This window comes from Hypanus sabinus, chromosome 21, assembly GCF_030144855.1.
Source record: "Hypanus sabinus isolate sHypSab1 chromosome 21, sHypSab1.hap1, whole genome shotgun sequence".
NCBI lineage: Eukaryota > Metazoa > Chordata > Chondrichthyes > Myliobatiformes > Dasyatidae > Hypanus > Hypanus sabinus.
In genome coordinates, this window is record NC_082726.1 from 69,644,680 (window position 1) to 69,667,449 (window position 22,770).

Sequence of the window (22,770 nt, forward strand, 5' to 3'; positions counted from 1 at the left end):
CCCATAGAAACAGTAGTTCTCAAATGGAAGTGCTGGGCAGCCATGGTTGACAAGGGAAAAATTATAGACTGTATAACAACCATGGAAAGTGCAAATAAGGTAGCAAAAGTGAGTGGGAAGTTGGATGACTGGGAAGCTTTTAAATTCCAACAGAAGGCAACTAAAAATGCTATAAGAAGGGAAAAGATGAATTAGGGGGGCAAACTAGCCAATAATGTAAAACAGGATACTAACAGTATTTTTCAGTTATATAAAGAATGAAAGGGAGGTGAGAGTTGATATTGGACCACTGGAAAATTATGCTGGTGAGGTAGTAATGGGGAACAAAGAAATGGCAGATGCACTTTGCATATGTCTTCACTGTGGAAGACACTGGCAGTGTGCTGGAGGTCCATGAGTGTCAGTGAGCAGGAGTGAATATTACTACTACAAAGAAAAAAGTAATAGTCAATCTGGGCCAGATGAACTACATCCTAGAGTCCTGAGAGAGGTTGCTGAAGAAATAACAGATGCATTGAACATGGTTTTTCAAGATCACTTGATCCTGGCAGGGTCCCAGAGGTCTGGAAAATTGCAAATGGCACTCCGCCTTTCAAGAGGGAGGAAGGCATAAGAAAGGAAACAATGAGCCATTTAGCCTAACCTCAGTGGTTGGGAAAGTGTTGGAATCTATTATTAAGTTTGAGATTTCAGGGTACTTGGAGGCTAATGATAAAATAAGTCAAAGTCAGCATGGTTTCTGTAAAGGGAAAACTGGTTGACAAATCTGTTAGAATTCTTCGAAGCCATAACAAGAAGGGTGGATAAAGGAGAGGCAGTGGATAACACTTACTTAGATTTTCAGAAGGCATTTAAAAAGGTGCCACACATAAGGGTGCTTAACAAGATAAAATCCTGTGGTGTTACAGGAAAGATACTGGTATGGATAGATGAGTCTGTGGTAAAGAAGGCAAGTGCAATGTTGGCATTTGTTTCAAGGGGAATAGTACATAAAAATGTAATGAGACCATGCTGAAGCTTTATAACACACCAGTCAGGCCACACTTGGAGTTTTGTCAATAATTTTGGGCCCCTTAACTCAAAAAGGTTGAGTTGTCATTGGAGAGAATCCAGTGGAGGTTCATGAGGATGATTCTGGAAATGAAGGGGTTAACATAGGAGAAGCGTTTGGCAGCTTTGGGCCTGTACTCACTGGAATTTAGATGTGGAGTGGTAATCTCATTGAAATCTACTGATTGTTGAAAGAAATAGACGTTTCCTCTGGTGGTGGTATTCAGAACTAGAGGGCACAGCATCAAAATTCTAAAAGAACAGAAGAAAGGAGGAATTCTTTTTTTAGCCAGAGTGGTGAATCTGTAGAATGCTCTGGCCAAGTCCGTGGATATATTCAAAGCAGGAATTGACACTGGTGGTTAGGGCATCAAGGGATATGATGAGAGGATAGGTGTAAGGGGTTAAATCGGATCCGGGTTCAGCCATGATGAAATGGTGGAATGGACTTGATAGGCTGAATAGCCTAACTCTACTCCTATGTCTTATGGTAATAGTCTAATCCAGGAAGGAAGTAGGTCCTTTACGCACTGAGCCCCATTGATCCTTGAACACCTACCAATAATACTGCAATTATTCTTCCCATATTCCCCTCAACTCTTCCCAGATTGCACAAATAACCCTCACAGTATAGTGGCCATTTATCCTTCAACATGCAATCTTTGGAAGTTGGGAAGAAACCAGAGCATTTGGAAGAAATCCACAAGGTGAACATATAAATCCCACACAGACAGCACAGGAAGTAAGGATCACACCTGGATTGCCAGAACTTGAGATACCAGTTACACCATTATGTCACACACAAACGCAAGGTGAGTTTTCTTTTGCTATTCAACTCTGTTGGACTCACAATGAATTGATATTCTCCTGGGAGGAAATCAACAAGATCTCATAGTAAAGCACACTGTAGAAAGACAATTCAAAATGCTGTCAAGAATTAAAGTACCTTTATTACTCAAGGGCTATATAAAAGATTGGCCACCCTGGTGTAGTCAAAGACTTAAAATATTAAAAAGGATCTGCTGGAAACACTTACAGAAACAATGGTAAGATTTGAACAGACTAATCTACATTAACACTGCAGCACAAGAGTAGAGAACCTGTCAATTTTTATAAACCCACCTCCACTTTCATGGTTGGAATTTTGACAATTTGTCCCATTGTCAACAAAATAAAACTTGATTGCATCTCAGATAATTATTCTTTTTGAAGCAATCCAATTTAAAAACCAAAGTTTAATATACAAGTAAATATTGATAAAATGCATTTGCAATAGTTCTTGTGCAAGAGAGAAATCATTCATAGTCATCTAGAAAATGCACATGGCATAATAAAAGTAGGTGGAGCTTAGGAGGAATGATGGCACCTAACAGCGACTCCTTTGCTTGCATCTTCGGAAACAGCTCTATTTCTACCTTTAATATCTTTATTTTTCCCTTTCAGGGACCTGTTGAAGAGCCTGACCTGGAGTTGCACGCAGGCTTCGGTTCTTTGCGGGAATGGGACCCATTCTCGGGGTTCCATGACTGATCCTTTTTGACATGTCATGGGTTTGGCCTGATAATCTCAATCGTGTATGGAAGCCTAAGATCTCGGGGCTCTGGAGATGGGCAGATTGAGGGTTGGTGTCATGGCAGGAGACTCGTGTTGTCGGGGAGGCCTGAAAATCTTCACAGTGGGCTCGAAGACCCAAGGTCTTTGCAATCTTCGGACACAGAGCTCGAAAAAAAGCAATGAAACAGACTTTTAAGATTGTACACCAGGGGGTTGTTGTTAAATATCCCTCTCGCTGTGAAAATGGGGGACACTTCCCTCTTGCTGGCCAGGGAGAGAGAGAACCTGTGGTTTGTTGAATTTTGGATGAAAAGCGAAGCAAAGATTTTGCTACTGCTTAGCACAAGCTTGAGCTTGGTGATGGTACTGATGCACGTTTATTTTTGCTGGTGGGGGGAGGGGGGGGATAGTTGCTCGCTGCCACTTACATGTGGGAGGGAGAAGCTGGGGGGACTTCGGGATTCTGTCATTCATTCTTTGGGGCACTGCTCTGTTTTTGTGGATGTTTGTGAAGAAGAAGCATTTCAGGATGTATATTGTGTACATTTCTGACTTTAAATTTGACCTTTGAAGTAAAGTACTCAAAAAAGTTAATTTTCAGCTCTGGGGGCTGGGATTTGTGTTCATTGATCATCCTTTATTTATTTTGCAGAATGAGATGCGTGCTCAAAAACTACACGTACCTCCTTCCTTACCCTAGACAAGGCTGCAGAAGTGAAATATGACCTATCTTCAAGTTCTATTCAGAGGTTTCAGATTATGTTGCATTACTCTGAAGAGGATGCATCTTTCACACTAACAACAATTTGACAAACAGAGTTAATTGATTTTTTGGGGAGAACACGGACACTTTTACATTAAAATTTCAAGGATGACTAGATATTTTTATTGTCCTTAATATCATTCAAACATATAATCTCCAAATCTAAAAACAAACGTTACTCATCAACTCCACAACTGTCAATTTGTTTCAATAGGGCATCACCCCTCTGCCCTTCCACCCAAAACAAACAGCATACAAACTACATCATTGGCATCCTTAGCAAAGACCCAGGGCAGGATGAATGAGAGCACCCAAGTGAAAGGCATATTTCCCACTTTCCTACTCACACTGAGAGACTAATAAATTACGGCACTTAAAATGAAAAATGCAGCTCCTGAATGAATAATGTAACTTGCACCCAAGATTAATAAAATGCTTTTAAGACCAAAGATATAGGAGCAGAATTAGGCCATTCAGTCCATGGAGTCCACTCCACCATTTCAATCATGGCTGATCCCATTCAACCTCATACAACTGCCCTCTCATCATAATCCTTAATGCCCCGACCAAACAGGAATGCATCAACTTCCGCTTTAAATATACTCAAAAACTTCACCTCCACCACAGTCTGTGGCAGAACATTCCACAAATTCACCACTTGTTGGCTCCCAAGTCCATTTGCACCTCCGATGTTTGAATTTTCTCCCCATATAGACAATAGTCTGGATTTCTGTTCATTTTACCAAAATGCATTATCATACATTTCACAACACTGTTTTCCATCTGTCACTTTTTGCTCATTCTCCCGATTTATCCAAGCACTGCTGTAATCATATTGCTTCCTCAGCACTACCTACCCTCATATCAGCTGCAATCTTTGCCACAAATCTATCAATTCCATTATCTAAATCATTGAAAAGTAGTGGTCCCAATACTGACCACTGAGGAACACCACTAGTCACTGGCAGCCCACCAGAAAAGGCTCCCTTTATTCCCACTCACTGTCTCCTGTGGGAAAAAGGGAGCCATTCCTCTATCCATGCCATGACTTTCATGTAACAACATAGGATTTTATCTTGTGAGGCACCTTATCAATTGTCCACCCTGATTGTTACCTAGAAACAGCGCAATACATGCCCTTCAGCCCACAAAGCTGTGCTGAACATGTCCTTACCTTAGAAAAATAGAGGGCAATGGGTAACCCTAGGTAATTTCTGAGCTCCATGTACCTATCCAGGAATCTCTTAAAAGACCCTATCATATCTGCCTCCTCCACTGTCACCGGCAGCCCATTCCACACACTCACTACTCTCTGAGTAAAAAACTTACCCCTGACATCTCCTCTGTACCTACTGCTAAGCACCTTAAAACTCTCATGCCCTCTCATGCTAGCCATTTCAGCCCTAGGAAAAAGCCTCTGACTATCCACATAATCAATGCCTCTCATCATCTTATATCATCTATCAGGTCACCTCTCACTCTCCGTCACTCCAAGGAGAAAAGGCTGAGTTCACTCAACATATTCTCATAAAGCACCTCCTCGAAGAATTCTAACAGATTTCTCAAGCAAGATTTCCCTTTACAGAAACCATGCTGACTTTGACTTATTTTATCATTAGTCTCCAAGTACCCCAAAATTTCATCCTTAATATTGGACTCCAATATTTTCCCAACCATTGAGGTTAGGTTAACTGGCCTATAATTTCCTCTCTTTTCCCTTCACCCCTTCTTAAAGAGTGGAGTGACATTTTCAATTTTTCAGGACTCAGGAATGTAGTCCATCCAGTCCAGGTGACTTATTCACCTTAAGACATTTTAGTTTGTCCAGCACTTTTTCCTATGTAATAGCAATGGCACTCAATCCTGCTCCCTGGCACTCATGGACCTCTGGCACAGTGCCAGTGTCTTACACAGTGAAGACTGATCCAAAGTATCCATTAACTTCAGCTGCCATTTCTTTGTCCCCCATTACTACTTCACCATCATCATTTTCCAGTGGTACAAATTCAACTCTCACCTCCTTTTTATTCTTTACATAACTGAAAAAACTTTCAGTATCCCACTTTACATTATTGGCTAGTTTGCCCTCATATTTCATCTTTTCCCTTATAGCATTTTTAGTTGCCTTTTGTTTGATTTTAAAAGCTTGCCATCATTAAGCAAAGGTCAAAATTGCCTAATTTTGAAAATTTTCTTGAAAAGATGGAGATACTGAGAGTGAGCAGAGAAGGCAGAATCTAAATTAACATTTCATATGACTTTAGAATTAAACAACAAATTGTTTGGCATGGTCCAGTTGGGTCGAAGGGACCGATTCCAATGCTGTATGACTCTTATGACCCAGAGTGTAGTCTGCATTCAAATGGAGGGAAATATGACTACCACTCTGAAAAAGCAATGAGATATACATAAAAGCAGAATTAGATCATTCAGCCCATCAAACCTGCCATTCAATCATAGCTAATTCATTTTCCCTCTCAAACACATTTTCTTGCCTTCTCCCCGTAACCTATTACCAAGAATCTATCAACCTCCACTTTAAATATACTCAATGACTTGGCCTCCACAGCTGTCCATGGTAACAAATTCCAAAGATTTACTACCTTCTGGCTACAGAAATTCCTCAGTGTTCTTTAGAAATCTCCTTGCATTTTGAGGCTGTGCACTCGGGTCTGAGACACTCCCACTATTGGAAACATCCTCTCCACGTCCCCTCCATCTAGGTTTTTCCAATAGGTTTCAATGACACATCTCCCTCATTCTTCTAAACAATGAGTACAGGCCCAGAGTCATCAATCACTCCTACTTTAACACTTTTATTCACAGGATCATTCTCGTCAATCTCCTCTGGACCCTCTCCAAAGCAAAAACCTGCTTTCTTAGATAAGGACCCCAAAATTGCTCACAATAATCCAAGTGTGTTCTGACCAATGCCTTAGGAAGCCTGAAGACTACATCCTTGTTTTTATATTCTGCGACAGAGGATGAGAGTTGACCTGATAGAGGTTTAAGATGATGAGGCATTGATTGTGTGGATAGCCAGATGCGCTTTTATATATATATATACACACACACAAACACACACACATATATATAGAGCATAGTATGTCTTTCGGGTTACCAAATAACAACACTTAATACTACTGAGCTAATACAAAGCCAAGTGCTCTTATTTCTGTTTCCCAATCATCTTCCCATTTAACTAATATACAGCGCTGTTCAACAGTCTAAAATACAGTATATCGATGTTCCCAAGACTTTTGCACAGTACCATATATTCCACTGTATTCTTTATAGTTCTTTAGACTATCCAGAATTCCACTAATCTTGATGTCAGCCACAAACTTGTTAATCTACCCAACTACGTCTTCATCTAAATTATTGAAGATCACCCTGCAGAACACCATTAGTCATGAATCTCCAGCCAGAATAACAATCTTCCACCCCTACTTTATCTTCTATGGGCAAGCCCTCAGAATCAATGGAGAGATCTTGAGATGCATATCCATAGCTCCCTGAAAGTGGCAACACAAGCAGATCAGATGTCAAAAAGGCCAATGGCGTACTTGAATTCATTGTTTGAAACAGTGAGTTCAAGAGTCAGAAAGTCATGTTGCAGTGGTATAAAATTTGATCAGAGACACGGAGTATTGTGTGCTGTTTTGGTCACCACTTACAGGAAGAATGTGGAGGCTTTGAAAAAGAGGTTCACTAGGAATTTGCATGAATTGGAGAATTTTAGCCAGAAAGACAGATGGGACAATGATAGATTGTTTACTCTGTTGCAGTGCAGGCCAAGGGAGAATGATAGAAGTTTATAAAGTTGTAAGATGCATAGATTGGGTAAGTAATCAGATTTCTTTTAAGGTGAGATAGGGAAAGTTTAAAGGAGATGGGAAATTGTTAAGGATGAGGTTATGGAGTACTTAGTGACACAGGACAAGATAGGACAAAGTCAGCATAGCTTCCTTAAGGGAAGATCTTGCTTGACGAATCTGTTGGAATTCTTTGAGGAGATTACAAGTGGCCTAGCTAAAGGGGATGCAGTGGATATTGTATACTTGGACTTTCAGAAGACCTTGGACAAATTCAGGCTGCTTACCAAGTTAAGAGCACATGGTATTACAGGAAAGTTACTAGCATGGTTAGAACATTGGCTGATTATTAGGTGGCAGAAAGTGGGAATAAAAGGATCCTGCTCCTATTTCTGATGTTCATGGCTTTGTTGCCAAGTTTGCAGATGATACAAAGATTAGTGGAAGGGCAGGTATTGTTGATGAAACATATAGGCTGCAGAAGGATTTAGACGGTTTAGGAGAACGGGCAAGTGGCAAATGAAATGCAATATTGATCATGCACTTTAGTAGAATAAAGAATGTGCAGACTATTTTCTAAATAGGGAGAAAATCCAAAAATCTGTGATGCAAAGGGTCTTGAGAGTCCTTGTGCAGAATCCCCTGAGGGTTAACTTGCAGGTAGATTTGGTGGTGAGGAAGCTAAATGCAATGTTAGCATCCATTTCAAGAGGTCTAGAATACAAGTGCAGGGATGTGATGCTGAGGCTTTATAGGACACTGGTGAAGTCTGTTATGAGTGCTGAACAGACCTGATGGAAATGGGTGCAGAGTTAACCATTCCCCCCCCCTTTTGAGAACGATGAACTATTGCTATGCTGCTAATGAGAGAGAGAGAGAGAGAGAGAGATGAAGCACAGAGGCAGGAACATCTGCTACAGATAAGAGAGAGAGACACACACATTTGATTTATGTATTATGGCTTCTTCCTGGATTGTTTACCTTGCACTACAAGGACTTTACTTTGCTTGTTAACATTCCTAAGGAGACAGCAGGAGTAGCCTGATTTGATGGACATGGTCATTTTGAGTTGATGAATAGCTGATACCCTGTCAGTGGGAATAAAAGACAGGTCTGGGGAGACACCCTCAGACACACCAGTGGACACTGGAAGAGTGTTGTGCACCCATTTCGGGGGCTTCGGGGTCCGAATCAGGAGATCGGTCAACAAAGCTCACAGTGTGATGGCAGGGCCGGTGGGGATTTGTGTGTGTGTCCACTCATGCCAGAGTGACAAGTCCACCACAGAGGAATGGTCTGGCCGAGGACGGAGGGGTCATAACCAAATGACCACAATGGTACGACGGAATAAGAAGACAACAGAGGGTTTGCCTGCTGCAGCTGTTACATCTCTCTCTCTCTCTCCAACGATTGCAACACAACCATAACTACCTCAGCACACATGAACTGAACTCTATATTCTCTTATGACAATTCATTTACCCCTAGACATTGATAGAGCTTGTTTATTATTGTTGATTATTATTCCTACACTTCTATGTTTATTATTGCTAACCTGTTTTATATGTATATTTGCATTTTTGATACTGTATTGTGTAGTTTACGAATAAACACCTTTAGTTTTCGGTACCACCAGACTCCAACGGATTCTTCAATTTCTGCTGGTCTGTAAACCAGTTACGGGGTACGTAACAAGTCTCACCTAAGTATTGTGAATAGTTTTGGATGTGCTGGCATTGGAGAGGATCCAGAGGAGGTTCACAAGGATGATTCAAAGAATGAAAGGGTTATCGTAGGGGGAACATTTGATGGCTCTGGGTCAGTAATCATTGGAAATTAGATGGATGAGAGGAGATCTCATTGAAACCTTTCGAATGTTGAAAGGCCTAGAGAGAGTAGATGTGGAAAGGATATTTTCTATGGTGGGGCATCTAGGACAAAAAGGCACAGCCTCAGTATACAGGGGCATCCACTGAAAACAGATGCGGAGAAATTTCTTTAGCCAAAGGGTGGTGAATTTGTGAAATTTATTACCACAGGCACCTGTGGAGGCCAAGTCATTGGTTTTATGTAAGGCACAGCTTGATAGGTTCTTGATTGGACATGGCTTCACAGGTTATGGGGAGAAGGCCAGGAATGGAGCTGAGAAGAGGGGGGAGAAAAAAAGATCAGCTATGAGTGAATGGCGGAGAAAACTCGAGGGGCCAGATGGCCTAATTCTGCTCTTATGGTCTTATGGAGATGTGTGAGGCAAGTTATTTTTAATGAAAGCAGAAGATGCTTGAAATACTCTGTCGGGGAAGAGGTGGAAGCAGATACAATAGGAATGCTTAAATTTCATTTAGATAGCCACATGAACAGGAAGACATGTTGTGGGACAGTTAATGCGCCAAGCAACAATGATTAATTTCAACTGACATCATGGTTAACAAATTCATTGTAGTCTGAAGGGCCATTCCAGTGCTGTACCATTCAATTACAAAATTAAGACAACACGAAAGGGATAAAACACAACAAAACGAGACAGCGATCTTTCTGAACCCTGGTTTCTATTATGAGACTTAACTAGTTTCACTGAAAATTCCTGGATTTACAAAAGAAGCCTTATGTGGATTTGAGAAGAGATTTAATATAGTACTTGCAGGATATCCACGTTTAATGCTTAAGTTTTTCCCAGGGCTGAAATGGTTGCCACAAGAAGGTACAGGTTTAAGGTGCTGTGGAGTAGGTACAGAGGAGGTGTCAGAGGTAAGTTGTTATTTTACTCAGAGAGTGGTGAGTGCATGAAATGGGCTGCCGGCAACGGTGGTGGAGGCGGATACGATAGGGACTTTTAAGAGGCTTTTGGATAAGTACATGGAACTGAGAAAATTAGAGAGCTATGGGTAAGCCTAGTAATTTCTAAGGTAGGGACATGTTTGGCACAACTTTGTGGGCCAAAGGGCCTGTATTGTGCTGTAGGTTTTCTACATTTCTAAGTTCAATCTGGAATTATCTACAATGAAGAGATAATGTCAAACAATTGTTTGTCTTATCAGTGAAAGACATTGAAAAATTAGTTCAGTAGCAGATTCCATTTGGCGATAGTTAAAATTGATACCAAGAAGCAGTTTACTTACTAATGACAAAATTTCAAATCAAAGGGGCAAATGGTCGTGGTATGCCAAAGAGAGCCAGATTGAATTCACATTGAGAGAAGAGATATTGTTCCATTTGTAAAATAAAAGGACATTTCATAAGACAACCAGAGACAAATGATTATTTCATTACTACCAAAAAAAAGAGTTAGTCAAGCATCAACTACAGAGAAAGTCGTAGTGGAGGTATTCTGAGAACACAAGCGTCATACAATTTAGGATGCTTTTACTGTAATTATTAAAGGAATATTCATTTAATTATTAAAGGATGATATTCTAGAAATCATTTCAAAATGAACTAGTGGGATAGAATTCGAAAAGGTTAACTCTGTTCAGCATCCTTTTCTATCAAGTGTTACCTGGTTAGAACTATGGAAAATTCTTCCTCAGGGCCGAGATTCATGAATATGGGTTATTTTTAACAATGTTTAGATATACTGAAAGATATTTGGATGATCAGGAATGAAAGGACAATAAAAAATGCAGAGAGAAAATCACTTCCAAAACAACATGTTGAAAAACTAGCTTGGAAAAAAAAATCAGAACTAGCAAATCCCATGTATCAGATTTCAGTCAATGGAAAATCTTGAAAGAGACACATAACTTCTTGTCATATTTCAATCGCTCAAAATATTAGCCCACACACTGAATAAATCAGCAAATGATCCACTTAATTAAGTGATGAGCAGAAATTTGCAGCACCAGTGCTTCAACGCCAGATGACTGTTGCTATTTGTTCACAAGTAATACAAATTAACTCAAAATAGTAGGCAGCCGTCGATCCCAGGAGATCGTGGGTTTGCGCCTCTGGTGGACTGTGTCCTTTCCAGGGCAGGAAGATTTGAAGAACCGGCTGTTGTCTACGCACTAGGTTCCCCTCTCTCCACGTCACTGAAGTAGTCCAAGGGAAGGGCAAGCACCGATACATCTTGGCACCAGTGTCATCGCAGAGGTTGTAAACAACATCAAACTGCCTTAGGGACTGCTGTTCCAGGATTCTTCCTCAGAGTTTACTCCCGAAGCCTTGCCCATGAGTGTGTATAGCCACAAGGCAGCAGAGGTTTAAAATCAGAGTTTTCCTTCTCCTAGGTGGGCTGCTGTCCAAGGCTGACGAGCCCCACCAGCATGACATTTCCATTTCCAACATTTGACTATAGTATCAAAAACACCAGTCATCAATTTCACACTGAAGAAATTGGATATTATATTTGTATGAAATATCCATCAATATGACTGCAGTTTGCAAGAATAATTTAAACAGGGTAGCCAAACAAATTGTCTTCAGTATTTCTGAACTTCAAAATAAAATCATTAAATGTAATTTGCAGCAACATACATAGGCACTGGAGGAACTCTGCAGGTCAGGAAGCAATAACAGGGAAATTGGCAGTCAACATATCGGGTTGAGACCCTTTATCTGGATTGGTAAGAAAAACGGAAGATAGCAAGTATTAAAAGTTGGAGGTAAGGGTGCAGCATAATCTGGCAGTCATAAGTAGATACAAATGAAAGGGGGTGATAGGCAGACGAGGGAGGGGGAAGAATGGAAATTTTACCGTAAGATGAAAGGTGATACACAAATTAATTTGTGTAATCAGCAGCCACATTTCTAAAACAAAAGAAAAAGTAGACCCTTGGAGGAACTCAGCAGATTGAACAGATGCTACAGGGGAGAAAGAAATTGTCAACTTCTCAGATTGAGACCCTGCATAAGAATTGAGACTGGAGCTATAAGATAAGCAGAATAAAGAGAGGGAGAATGGTGAGATATTGACTGGTAAGTGTACTGAGGAAGGGTGACAGATGATGGACAGAAGGAGCCATGTGGAGTGGCGTTGGGAGACAGAGGAAATGGCACCCAACTTTATGCTATTACCTCTCCTCTTCACTCTCAGTTCTAAAGCAGAGACTATGCCTGAAACATCAACTATTCCTTTTACCCCACTCCCCCACAAGAGCTGCTGAACCCACTGAGTTCCTCCAGCTGTTGGTTTTTCACTCCAGGTTTCAGCATCTGCAATTTCATGCGTGTGGCAAAATGAACAACTCACAGATTACATGTTGTAATAAGTTAGGATAGTCGTAAAACATTTAATTTTAAAAGGACAACAGAAGTGTGTGCTTTGGATGAATAATATGTTAGAAAATTAAAGTGACAAATTAGAATAATCAGAGAATGAACAGAAGCTGCTATCTGTCTTTCCAAATCATGAAAAGGATGATTGCTTTTAAAACATTGGTTGAAGATCTCACCTTGCTTGACCATTTCCTGGCTTCATCATGCAGCTGCCGGGCAGACTCCATCATAGGCTGATTCACTACTTCTCCCGCTTTCATTTCAGGGAATTCCTCATCTTTTTCCTCTGGAGGTGGAGGCCGTGGTGGTGGAACCTGACCTTCAGGAAGTGGTGGCTTAGGAGGAGCAGGTTCATCATTCAGCTGAAAATAGAATGAATCATATTCAAAAGCTCAAATTTTCTTTGTTGTTGACTATTTCCAATGTTTCTTTAATCATTGAAAGCTAAAAATTTTAAAAAGTGGTATACAACTTAACTGTTTAACTACCAATACATGAAGTACATGCTATCATACAGAGTCAATTTTTATGTTAATTACATACAATGCAATATTCTTCCTTGGAAATTAAGTAATTTGATAGGTTTCTTTTCTTTGTAATTTTTAATTGACGACCAATGGAAAGTAAGGAAAATGCCAAATGCCTTAACTCCAATGTCATTCAAATTGAAACATTCTACTAGATAACCAGGTCACCATTTATTCTATCTCAGTGAGTTGCTACTATATCCTTTTTTATTACAGACACATGTGGCAGAACAGATTAGAAACAGATATTTCACACATCAGTTTTCCTTTAGCTTAACAATGAGTACCAGTAAGCTGTGAAAGACAGGAACTAGTCAATTAAATGCAATAATGGTCATACCTGATCAATTCATTTCAATGTCAAGCAGCAACATTAGGCACTGCATGACATTTTTTTTAGAAAAGATGTTTAAATGATATGCATGATTGTGAAAGTTTCAAACAGTTAGACCACACCATGAAGCAAAATAATATAATTGCTTGAATGACTCACATTCAGGTTCTGGTTCATAGGTCAGCACAAAAATTTACAAAACAAGCAGGCAATAGAAATCGAAACAAGAGTTGGCCAACTAGTCCTTACAAAGCTGCCATATAATTATCCTCAACGTCTTACCTTCCTGTGCAATTAGTCTTCGATTTCCTCACTGGCAGACCAAAATTGGTACATATTAAGAACATAAGAAATAGGAGCAGGAGTGGTGATGCACCATCAATAACTCACTCTGAGACATAAAGGCGAAATATCGGCTTTTATTGACTGGAAGAAGGAACCAGCAGTGAGTGACCACCATACTACATCCTGGAGACTGAGAGGCCAGCCCCAGGCCTCGATCGCCTTTATACAGGGGTCTGTGGGAGGAGCCAAAGGAGCAGTCAGCAGGGGGCGTGTCCAGACAGGCACACGTAGTTCACCACATTCACCCCCCCCCCTTTGTTTTAAAAGAGAGTTCCCATGTGGCGAAGTTTCTTACAAGTATATTTACAGATCAAGTCTATCAGTTGGTTGAATCTGTTGCTGCGATCTACGTGGCACCGGCTGTGATTGCATAGATGCCGGCGGTGGCGGTGATTGCACAGGAGATGGAGGTTGTGCTGGTTCCAGCCCATAGGCGCCAGTGGTGCCTCACGCATGTGCCAGGCGCCTGGTATATATGCGTACGAAACGCCCGGTATATGAGTGTCGTGAGGAGTCTGTGTAGGGCCTGGTGAGCGCGGTGTCACCTCGGATACAGGGTTCATAGTTACTGGAGAGTGTTCAGGGTAGTGGTCTGCTGCACCTGCGGGTGCCAGGTCGCGGACGGAGACCGTGTCCTCCCGCCCGTCAGGTAAGACCACGTAGGCATACCGGGGGTTCGCATGTAGAAGGTGAACCCTCTCGACCAGCGGGGAGTATTTATTACTCCTCACATGTTTCCGGAGCAGCACTGGCCCTGGGGACGTCAGCCAAACTGGCAGAGTGGTCCCAGTGACAGACTTCCTGGGAAAAGAGAATAGGCGTTCGTGAGGGGTGGCATTGGTGGACGTACACAACAGAGAGCGGATAGAGTGGAGTGCCTCAGGGAGGACCTCCTGCCATCAAGAGACCGGCAACCCTTTTGACTTAAGGGCTAAAAGTGTGGCCTTCCACACTGTGGCATTCTCCCTCTCCACCTGTCCATTTCCCCGGGGATTATAACTCGTGGTCCGACTAGTAGCAATGCCCCTAGCCAGCAGGTACCAGCGCAGCTCGTCACTCATAAAGGAGGACCCTCTATCACTGTGGATATAGCAGGGATACCCGAACAGAGTGAAGAGCTGGCACAGGGCTTTTATGACGGACGTGGCAGTGGTGTCGGGGCAGGGAATGGCAAAGGGGAACTGCGAGTACTGGTCGATAATGTTGAGAAAGTAGACATTGCGGTCGGTGGAGGGAAGGGTCCCTTAAAGTCAACACTCAGTCGCTCAAAGGGGCGGGTGGCCTTGATAAGTTGCGCCATTTCAGGACGGTAGAAGTGCGGTTTGCACTCAGCGCAGACTTGGCAGTCCCTGGTCATCGTCCTGATGTCCTCCAGGGAGTACGGCAGGTTTCGGGCTTTCACGAAATGGTAAAATTGGGTGACCCCTGGATGGCAAAGATGTGCATGTAGGGCATATAGCTGGTCGAGCTGTGCGCTAGCACACGCTCCCCGGGATAGGGCATCGGGGGCTCATTGAGTCTGCCAGGCCGGTACAGGATATCATAGTTGTAGGTGGAGAGTTCTATTCTCCACCGCAAAATTTTATCATTTTTGATTTTGCCCTGCTGTTGGTTGCTGAACATGAACGCAACCGAGCGCTGGTTGGTCAGCAAGGTGAAACTTTTGTCAGCGAGATAGTGCCTCCAGTGCCTAACAGCCTCCACTATGGCCTGGGCTTCTTTCTCCACCGCGGAGTGCCGAATTTCAGAGCCTTGGAGGGTACAAGAAAAGAATGCTACTGGCCTGACTTCCTGATTGAGGATAGCAGCCAGAGCGAAATCGGAGGCGTCACACTCTACTTGGAAGGGAATGGTCTCGTCCACCGCATGCATCGTTGCATTGGCAATGTCCCTTTTAATGCAGCTGAAGGCTGTGCAGGCCTCAGCAGAGAGGGGAAAAGTGGTAGACTTGACCAGGGGGCGGGCCTTGTCTGCGTAATAGGGGACCCATTGGGCGCGAACACACACTTGTCCCTGTTATAAGTAAGGTTCAGAGCTGCAGCCACTTGGAGAAATCGTTGGAGGTTGGCGTCGTGATCCAGCCACAGATGGTGATGTTATCCAGATAGGGAAATGTGGCCGTCAGTTGGTACTGGTCCACTATCCGGTCCATTTCCCTCTGGAAGACAGAGAAACCATTCGTGACACCGAAGGGGGCGCACAGGAAGTGATAGAGCCTGCCGCCCGCCTCGAAGGCGGTGTAGGGGCGGTCCTCTGGGCGGATGGGGAGCTGGTGATAAGCGGATTTCAGATCTATTGTCGAGTACACCTTATACTGAGTAATCTGGTTGACCATATCCGCGATGCGGGGTAGGGGGTACGCGTCAAGCTGCGTGAACCTATTGATGGTTTGACTATAGTCCACGACCATTCTATTTTTCTGCCCAGTCCGAACAACGACCACCTGGGCCCTCCAAGGGCTTGTGCTTGGCTCAATGATCCCCTCCCCAAGCAGCGGCTGTACCTCTGACTGAATGAAGGTCCTGTCCCCCGCGCTGTACCTCCTGCTTTTAGTTGCCACAGGTTTACAGTCGGGGGTCAGGTTGGCGCACAGCGGTGGGGGAGGGACTTTGAGAGTGGAGAGGCTGCAAGTGGTGTTGGTAGCGCAGCTGTCGGCATGGTGCTGGATGGGACGTGTGGGCCCGTGTGTGTGTGTGTGTGGTCAGTAGTGATGAAGTCCCACAAAACTGAGGATTCCGGACAGTGAGTGGTGGGAGGGGCCCGTCATATACCATAGTCACACTTTCGAGATGGCTCTGGAAGTCCAGCCCCAATAGCACGGGTGCTCACAGCTTAGGCATGACCAGTAGTGCAAAGTTCCGATATTCCATGCCTTGAACCACCAATGTTGCTACACAACCCGCCCGGATGTCAGTGGAATGCGACCCAGAAGCCAAATTGATCCTTTGACTTACCGGCCGTGTTGCGAGTCCGCAGTGTTGCACTGGGTCCGGGTGAATAAAACTCTCAGTGCTGCCCGTATCAAACAGGCATCTAGTCCTGTGCCCCTCCACCAGGATGTCCATCATGGACCTTGCAAGCTGGTCGAGGGTTACAGTGGCCAGAGTTGAGCTGTCGGGGTACCCGGTAAGCATCGGAGGGTCGGGGGCGGGGCATGCTGACGCAGTCAAAGATGGCCGCCACATCCGGGCATGCAAGATGGCGGCCCCCATGTCTCACTCGCAGCACTGCACTCCGCTTGTAGTTTAGACTTCCAGATCTTGGCGAAATGGCCCCGCTTTCCGCAGCTGGAGCAGGTCGCTTCTCGCGCCCGGCAGCGTTTTCGAGGATGTTTACCGACTCCATAGAAATAACACAGCATGGGCTTTGGACGGGCCGCAGCCGTGGTCGGGTTCGGGGAGCTCGTGGAATTGCGACTGGCAGCGGCGTTGGTGAATTTGCTCGCGGGAACCGGCGGCGGCGGGGTCTGAGGCGTCCACGGAACCGGCGGGGAATCGCGTGGCTGGACAGCGTCAGCGTTGTGCAGCGCAGCTTCCGGCATGTCGGCCGTCTCGATTGCCGAGCATAAGGTAAGATTGGCTTTTTCCAGCAGCCGCTGGCACATGTACACTGACCTCAGTCCCGTCACAAAGGCATCTCGCACCAGCAGCTCCACATGCTGTTCTGCCGTGAGCATCTTGCAGTCACAAGTTCAGACGAGTGTCTGTAGGGCTCAGAGAAACTCGGCGCCCGATTCTCCAGGCCGCTGTCGCCGGGTAGCTAAGCGATGTCTTGCATAGACGGTGTTCACCGGCCGCAGGTACTGTCTTTTGAGGGCGTCCAGTGCCCCATCGTAGGTCGGCAGGTCTCTGATAATTGAATAAACTTTTGGGGTGACCTTCGAGAGGAGAATTCTGTGCATAACAGCAGGGTCAGTCACACGAACCTCCTCCAAGTATAATTGGAAGCATGCAAGCCAGAGTTCAAAAGCAAGAGCTGCTTCAGGGTCTTGGGGGTCCAAATCCCATCTGTCCGGACGTAAAACGGTTTCCATGTTTTAAAACTTCCAGTCAATAAAATTGATGCACCATCAATAACTCACTCTGAGACGTAAAGGTGAGATATCAGCTTTTATTGACTGGAAGAAGGAACCAGCAGTGAGTGACCACCATACTACATCCTGGAGACCGGCCCCAGGCCTTGATCGCCTTTATACAGGGGTCTGTGGGAGGAGCCACAGAAGCAGTCAGCAGGGGGCGTGTCCAGACAGGCACACGTAGTTCACCACAAGTGGGCCATCTGGCCTGTCAAGCCTGCGCCACCATTCAATAAGGTCATGGCTGATCTGACCATGCAGAAGGCCATGTGCTTAAGCCCTCTGCTTTAAGTCTATGACTGTGAGGTTATTGACTATGGGAGGAAGCAACCAGAGCTCCATGAGCCAGTCTTCACTAGGAGATTGAAATCGAAGTAGGTCAGTAACTTTAAATTCCTTGGTATTATCATATCAAAGGATCTCCAGAGAAAACAACCCAAGTGTGTCCAACTGCTTCTTATAGCACATCCCTTTGATCCAAACAGCATCCTGTAAACTTCTTCTGCACCGTCTCCAAAGCCTCTCCATTCTTCCTATAATGGGGTGATCAGACTGAATGCAATATTCTAGATGCGGGCTACAAGTATTTTATAAAGTTGCAAATCAATTTCCTGATTCTTGATCTCAATGCCTCAACTAATAAAGGCAAGCATGCAAACTCAATGGGCTGAATGCCTTTACCTCACACATCATGAAGACCCAAGAGAGGCTGGTCCTGGCTCACCTCCGACCCCTGGTCAGATCAGCACTCTATCCCCTGCAGTTTGCTTACCAGAAGCACAATGCAGTTGAAGATGTTGTCATCTAGCTGCTGAACAGAACCTGCTTCCATTTTGATAAGCAGGGCAGTACAGGAGGTCCCCAGGTTACGAATGAGTTCCATTCCTGAGTCCATCTTTAGGTCGGATTTGTACGCAAGTCGGAACAAGTACATCCAGTATTATTTAGCGTCAGTTAGTCAAATGTTTGTCTTAGTATATAGTATATATTTTACCTTTCTATGCATATAGAACACTTAAGAAATGTATGTATTCCAATAATTAAACCACAGCGTTGCTTAGTAATAATTGTAGCTTTCGGGGCAGGGCCTTTCACATGCTCCATTATTCACACTTTATCCTTTAAAATTGTTCCGATCATTGACTGACTGTAGCCTAACACTTTTCCAATGACCGATGACATTTCACCTCTTTCCAAACGTTTTATTATTTCCACTTTATTTTCAATAGCGATCGCTTCCCATCAGCAGAACAGAAACACTGTGGGCGGCGGGTCCCGAGGTCCGCCGGGTCCTAAGGACCACCGTACTGAATTCCCCGGGTTCTAAACTCCACCGCACTGAGACAGGTTAAATGGGACAAGTGGAGGCTGTGCTGGGTTTGGGTATTTGATTCTCCACAATATTCCGAGCGGGAATTTAAAATGGAGGTGGCTGTTTTTTTTACGAGGTCGCGCTGCGAGCTCGACATCAACGTGGCACGGGAGTGGTCTGTCACTGGATCGAACTTGAGGACCTCCGTTCTCGAGCCCGGTGCTGATCTCACTGTGCCACCAACTGACCGGAACTGGGAGGGGGAGGGGTCAGTGTGAATCTTACTAAGAAAAATTTAAGCCAAATACAAAGTTACATACTCAACACAGTGTCAACGGCAACGACTTCAAATGGTGGACGGCGTTCTCCTTCCTTGGTTCGTAAGTACAAGTCGTCTGTAAATCGGACGTTCGTAACTCGGGGATTACCTGGACTGAGAGGATCAGCTTTCAACACCATACAGCCCTCACTGCTAGGGAAAAAGCTACTTTCAATGCAGACTGGCACTTCCATCGTATCCTGGATAACAGACTACCTGACTAGCAGACCACAATTCGTGTGGTTTCGGACCTGTGTGTCAGACATGGCTATAAGCAGCACTGGGAACCATAGGGGACTGTACTGGCTCCCTTCCTGTTTAGACCATAACACATAGCAGCAGAAGTAGGCCATTTAGCCCATCGAGTCTGCTCTGTCATTTAATCATAGCTGACCCCGGATCCCATTCAATCCCATACACTTGCGCTCTCACCATATCCATTGCTGCCCTGACCAATCAGGAACCTATCAATTTCCACTTTGAATATAACCAAAGACTTGACCTCCACCGGAATCTGTGGCAGAGCATTCCACAAATTCTCTACTCTCTGGCTAACAAAGTTCCTCCTTCCTTCTGCTCTAAAAAGTCACCCCTCAATTTTGAGGCCGTGCCCTCTGGTTCTGGATAACCACACAAGAGGAAACATCCTCGCCACATCTACCTGATCTAGTCCTTTCAACATTCAGTACATTTCAATGCGATCCCCCACATTCTTCTAAATTCCAGTGAGTACAGGCCCAAAGCTGACAAATACTCCTCATATGTTAAACCCTTCATTTCCAGAATCATCTTTATCAACCTCTGCAGTCCCTCCAATGACAATACATCCTTTCTGAGATAAGGGGCTCAAAACTTGAAAATGTTCCAACTGCATCTTGACCAGCATCTTATAAAGCTTCAGCATTATTTCCATATAACCATATAACAATTACAGCAGGGAAAATTAGTTTGTGCCGAACGCTTACTCTCACCTAATTCCACTGACCCACACTCAGCCCATAACCCTCCATACCTTCCCTGTCCATATACCTATACAATTTTGCTTTAAAGGACAATACCGAACCGGCCTCTACAACTTCTACTGGAAGCTCATTCCACACAGCTACCACTCTCTGAGTAAAGAAATTCCCCTCATGTTACCCTTTAATTTTTGCCCCCTAAGTCTCAACTCATGTCCTCTTGTTTGAATCTCCCCTACTCTCAATGGAAAAAGCCTATCCACGTCAACTCTATCTGTCCCCCTCATAATTTTGAATACCTCTATCAAGACCCCCCTCAACCTTCTACGCTCCAAAGAATAAAGACCTAACTTGTTCAATCTTTCCCTGTAACTTAGGTGCTGAAATCCAGGTGACTGTCTAGTAAATCTTCTCTGTACTCTCTCTATTTTGTTGATATCTTTCCTATAATTCAGTGACCGGAACTGTACACAATACTCCAAATTCGGCTTACCAATGCCTTGTACAACTTTAACGATACATGGAACATAGAATAGTACAGCACATTACAGGCCCTTCCGCCCACAATGTTGTGCCGACCCTGCCTCCCATATAACCTCCACCTTAAATTCCTCCATATACCTGTCTAGTAGTCTCTTAAATTTCACTAGTGTATCTGCCTCCACCACTGACTCAGGCAGTGCATTCCACGCACCAACCACTCTCTGAGTGAAAGACCTTCCTCTAATATCCCCCTTGAAATTCCCTCCCCTTACCTTAAGGCCAGGTCCTCTTGTACTGAGCAGTGGCGCCCTGGGAAAGAGGTGCTGGCTGTCCACTCTGTCTATTTCTCTTAATAACTTGTACACCTCTATCATGTCTCCTCTCATCCTCCTTCTCTCCAAAGAGTAAAGCCCTAGCTCCCTTAATTTCTCATCATAATCCATACTCTCTTAAACCAGGCAGCATCCTGGCAAATCTCCTCTGTACCCTTTCCAATGCTTCCACATCCTTCCTATAGTGAGGCAACCAGAACTGGACACAGTACTCCAAGTGTGGCCTAACTACAGTTTTACAGAGCTGCATCATTACATCGCGTCTCTTAAACTCTATCCCTCAATTTATGAAAGCTAACACCCCATAAGCTTTCTAAACTACCCTATCTCTCTGTGAGACAACTTTCAGGGATCTGTAGACATGTACCCCCAGATCACTCTGCTCCTCCACACTACCAAGTATCCTGCCATTTACTTTGAAATCTGCCTTGGAGTTTGCCCTTCCAAAGTGTACCACCTCACACTTTTCCGGGTTGAACTCCATCAGTCACTTCTCAGCCCACTTCTGCATCCTATCAATGTCTCTCTGCAATCTTCGCCAATCCTCTACACTATCTACAACACCACCAACCTTTGTGTCGTCTGCAAACTTGCCAACCCACCCTTCTACCCTCACATCCAGGTCGTTAATAAAAATCACAAAAAGTAAAGGTCCCAGAACAGATCCTTGTGGGACACCACTAGTCACAACCCTCCAATCTGAATATACTCCCTTCACCATGACCCTCTGCCTTCTGCAGGCAAGAAAATTCTGAATACACCTGGCCAAACTTCCCTGGATCCCATGCCTTCTGACTTTCTGAATAAGCCTACCATGTGGAACCTTGCCAAATGCCTTACTAAAATCCATGTAGATCACATCCACTGCACTACCCTCATCTATATGCCTGGTCACCTCCTCAAAGAACTCTATCAGGCTTGTAAGGCAGGATCTTCCCTTCACAAAGCCATGCTGACTGTCCCTGATCAGACCATGATTCTCTAAATTCCCACAGATCCTATCTCTAAGAATCTTTTCCAACAGCTTTCCCACCACAGACGTAAGGCTCACTGGTCTATAATTACCTGGACTATCCCTACTACCTTTTTTGAACAAGGGGACAACATTCGCCTCCCTCCAATCTTCCGGGACCATTCCCGTGGACAACGAGGACATAAAGGTCCTAGCCAGAGGCTCAGCAATCTCTTCCCTTGCCTCATGGAGCAGCCTGGGGAATATTCCGTCAGGCAGTGGGAACTTATCCGTCCCAATGTATTTTAACAACTCCAACACCTCCTCTCCCTTAATATCAACATGCTCCAGAACATCAACCTCACTCATATTGTCCTCACCGTCATCAAGTTCCCTCTCAGTGGTGAATACCGAAGAGAAGTATTCATTGAGGACCTTGCTCACTTCCACAGCCTCCAGGCACATCTTCCCACTTTTATCTCTAATCAGTCCTACCTTCACTCCCATCATCCTTTTATTCTTCACATAATTGAAGAATGCCTTGGGGTTTTCCTTTACCCTACTCCCCTACTCGCCAAGGCCTTCTCATGCCCCCTTCTTGCTCTTCTCAGCCACTTCTTAAGCTCCTTTCTTGCTACCTTATATTCCTCAATAGACCCATTTGATCCTTGCTTCCTAAATCTCATGTATGCTGCCTTCTTCCATCTGATTAGATTCTCCAGCTCACTTGTCACCCA

The 22,770-nt window shown here is 44.2% G+C and overlaps 1 protein-coding gene across 1 annotated transcript in view; it reads right to left on the minus strand.

Annotated features, from left to right (window-relative positions):
* LOC132379181 (vinculin) overlaps window positions 1–22,770 on the minus strand; it is a 293,243-nt gene that overhangs the window by 24,789 nt on the left and 245,684 nt on the right. Inside the window, exon 18 of the mRNA XM_059946852.1 lies at window positions 12,572–12,757. Coding sequence (XP_059802835.1) covers window positions 12,572–12,757 — 186 coding nt within the window. The remainder of the gene's footprint in view (window positions 1–12,571; window positions 12,758–22,770) is intronic.